The sequence below is a fragment of the Bison bison genome, unplaced genomic scaffold, assembly GCF_000754665.1.
Source record: "Bison bison bison isolate TAMUID 2011002044 unplaced genomic scaffold, Bison_UMD1.0 scf7180017864072, whole genome shotgun sequence".
Classification (NCBI taxonomy): Eukaryota; Metazoa; Chordata; class Mammalia; order Artiodactyla; family Bovidae; genus Bison; species Bison bison.
This window is the reverse complement of record NW_011494644.1, coordinates 11,898,157-11,899,387: the sequence shown is the minus strand read 5'-3', so window position 1 is coordinate 11,899,387 and position 1,231 is coordinate 11,898,157. Positions and strand designations below refer to the sequence as shown.

The window sequence follows — 1,231 nt, the reverse complement described above, 5'->3', positions numbered from 1 at the left end:
ACCCCCATCCCTCTAGGCAAGGCCACCCTCTTCCTGAAGCAGCTCACCTGGCTCCTCCGGGAGCCCTGAGAACTAGCTTCCTGACCTCACTCCTACTCTAACACTTCTTCCAGACTCCCGCGCCTGACTCAGGGAGGATGAAGGGACACCGAGAGGGACAAGGACCTTTCCACCAACATCCCCACAGCGAAGCTCCCTGGAAAACCAGGGGCTCCTTGTCTGTGGAGTCACCTGAGACAGGTCCCAACTCTTCCCCTGTTCTCCAAATGTGCTCCATCCCCGGCTCTCCCCAAGCTGAAACACCCCAAATTCACCTCCCAGATCCCCACAGATTCCTGATTGCCAACTCCAGACCTCTCTCTTTTCTCTCAAAAGCTACTAACACCCAATTCCTCTCCTCTAAAGCCTAGATTTCCTCCTCATCTTCATGGGAACCTGCTCACCCAATCTAACCCCTAAAGATCCACCGGGCTGCCCAACTTCCCAGCACTCACAGACCTTCTTTCAGATGCTGCTTCAGAAGCCCTCCGTGGCCCCAAATTTCAACTCTGTTCCCCACAGAGCTCCCTCTGCTCCAACACAGCCTCCTTATGGGTCTCTCAGGTCAACCTGGGCAATCTCCCAGATTCCCTGGGAATCTAGAATCCAGCCTGACATCTCCATAGAACTCAAGATGGGCTCGTGTGCACCGCCCCCTGCCTCCCAGCTTCCCAAGCTGCTTTCCATCCCTAATTGTCTGGAATCCCTTGGGCTTCTCTTCCCAGGCAAACCAGATCCTCCAAGATCCCGCACAGATTCAGCAGGCCTGGAGGCTCGCTACATATCCAGAGTCTTACCCCAGCTTCCCCCTTTCCAGACCCATCCATGGGGGAAAAGGAGCCCTCCAGCGCTCCAGGGGAAGGGCCTTGGAGGGCTGCAACTGCAGGCGGGGATGGGGGTCTGCAAGGGGAAGCAAGGTCTAGGAAGGAAGACTAGTTCCCCAGGGTTGAGAGGTAACAGGAAAGAGGGCTGGAGATGAGGAGTTTGGAGCTAAGAGAGGGTAAGGTTGGGGGCGGGCAAGGTAGAAAGAGGCCGGGCTGAGGATGAATGGGACTGGGAGCTGCCCAGGTCTGGGGGTGAGGAGGAGCCGCGTGAACCCACCTCACACGTGTCCCGGGAGCCATCTCTCCCTTCTCGGCAGCTCCCGGCGGGTCGGCGGCCATCGGCGGCGGGGGGGCCGGGCGGCGCCGAT

At 58.5% G+C, this 1,231-nt stretch overlaps 1 protein-coding gene across 1 annotated transcript in view; it reads right to left on the bottom strand.

Moving 5' to 3' along the window:
• Positions 1-1,202, bottom strand: part of FBXL19 (F-box and leucine-rich repeat protein 19) — a 20,286-nt gene extending 19,084 nt beyond the window's left edge. The window contains exon 1 of the mRNA XM_010837445.1: positions 1,141-1,202. Within this exon, the coding sequence (XP_010835747.1) occupies positions 1,141-1,202 (62 nt within the window). The remainder of the gene's footprint in view (positions 1-1,140) is intronic.
• Positions 1,203-1,231: the final 29 nt, after the last annotated feature.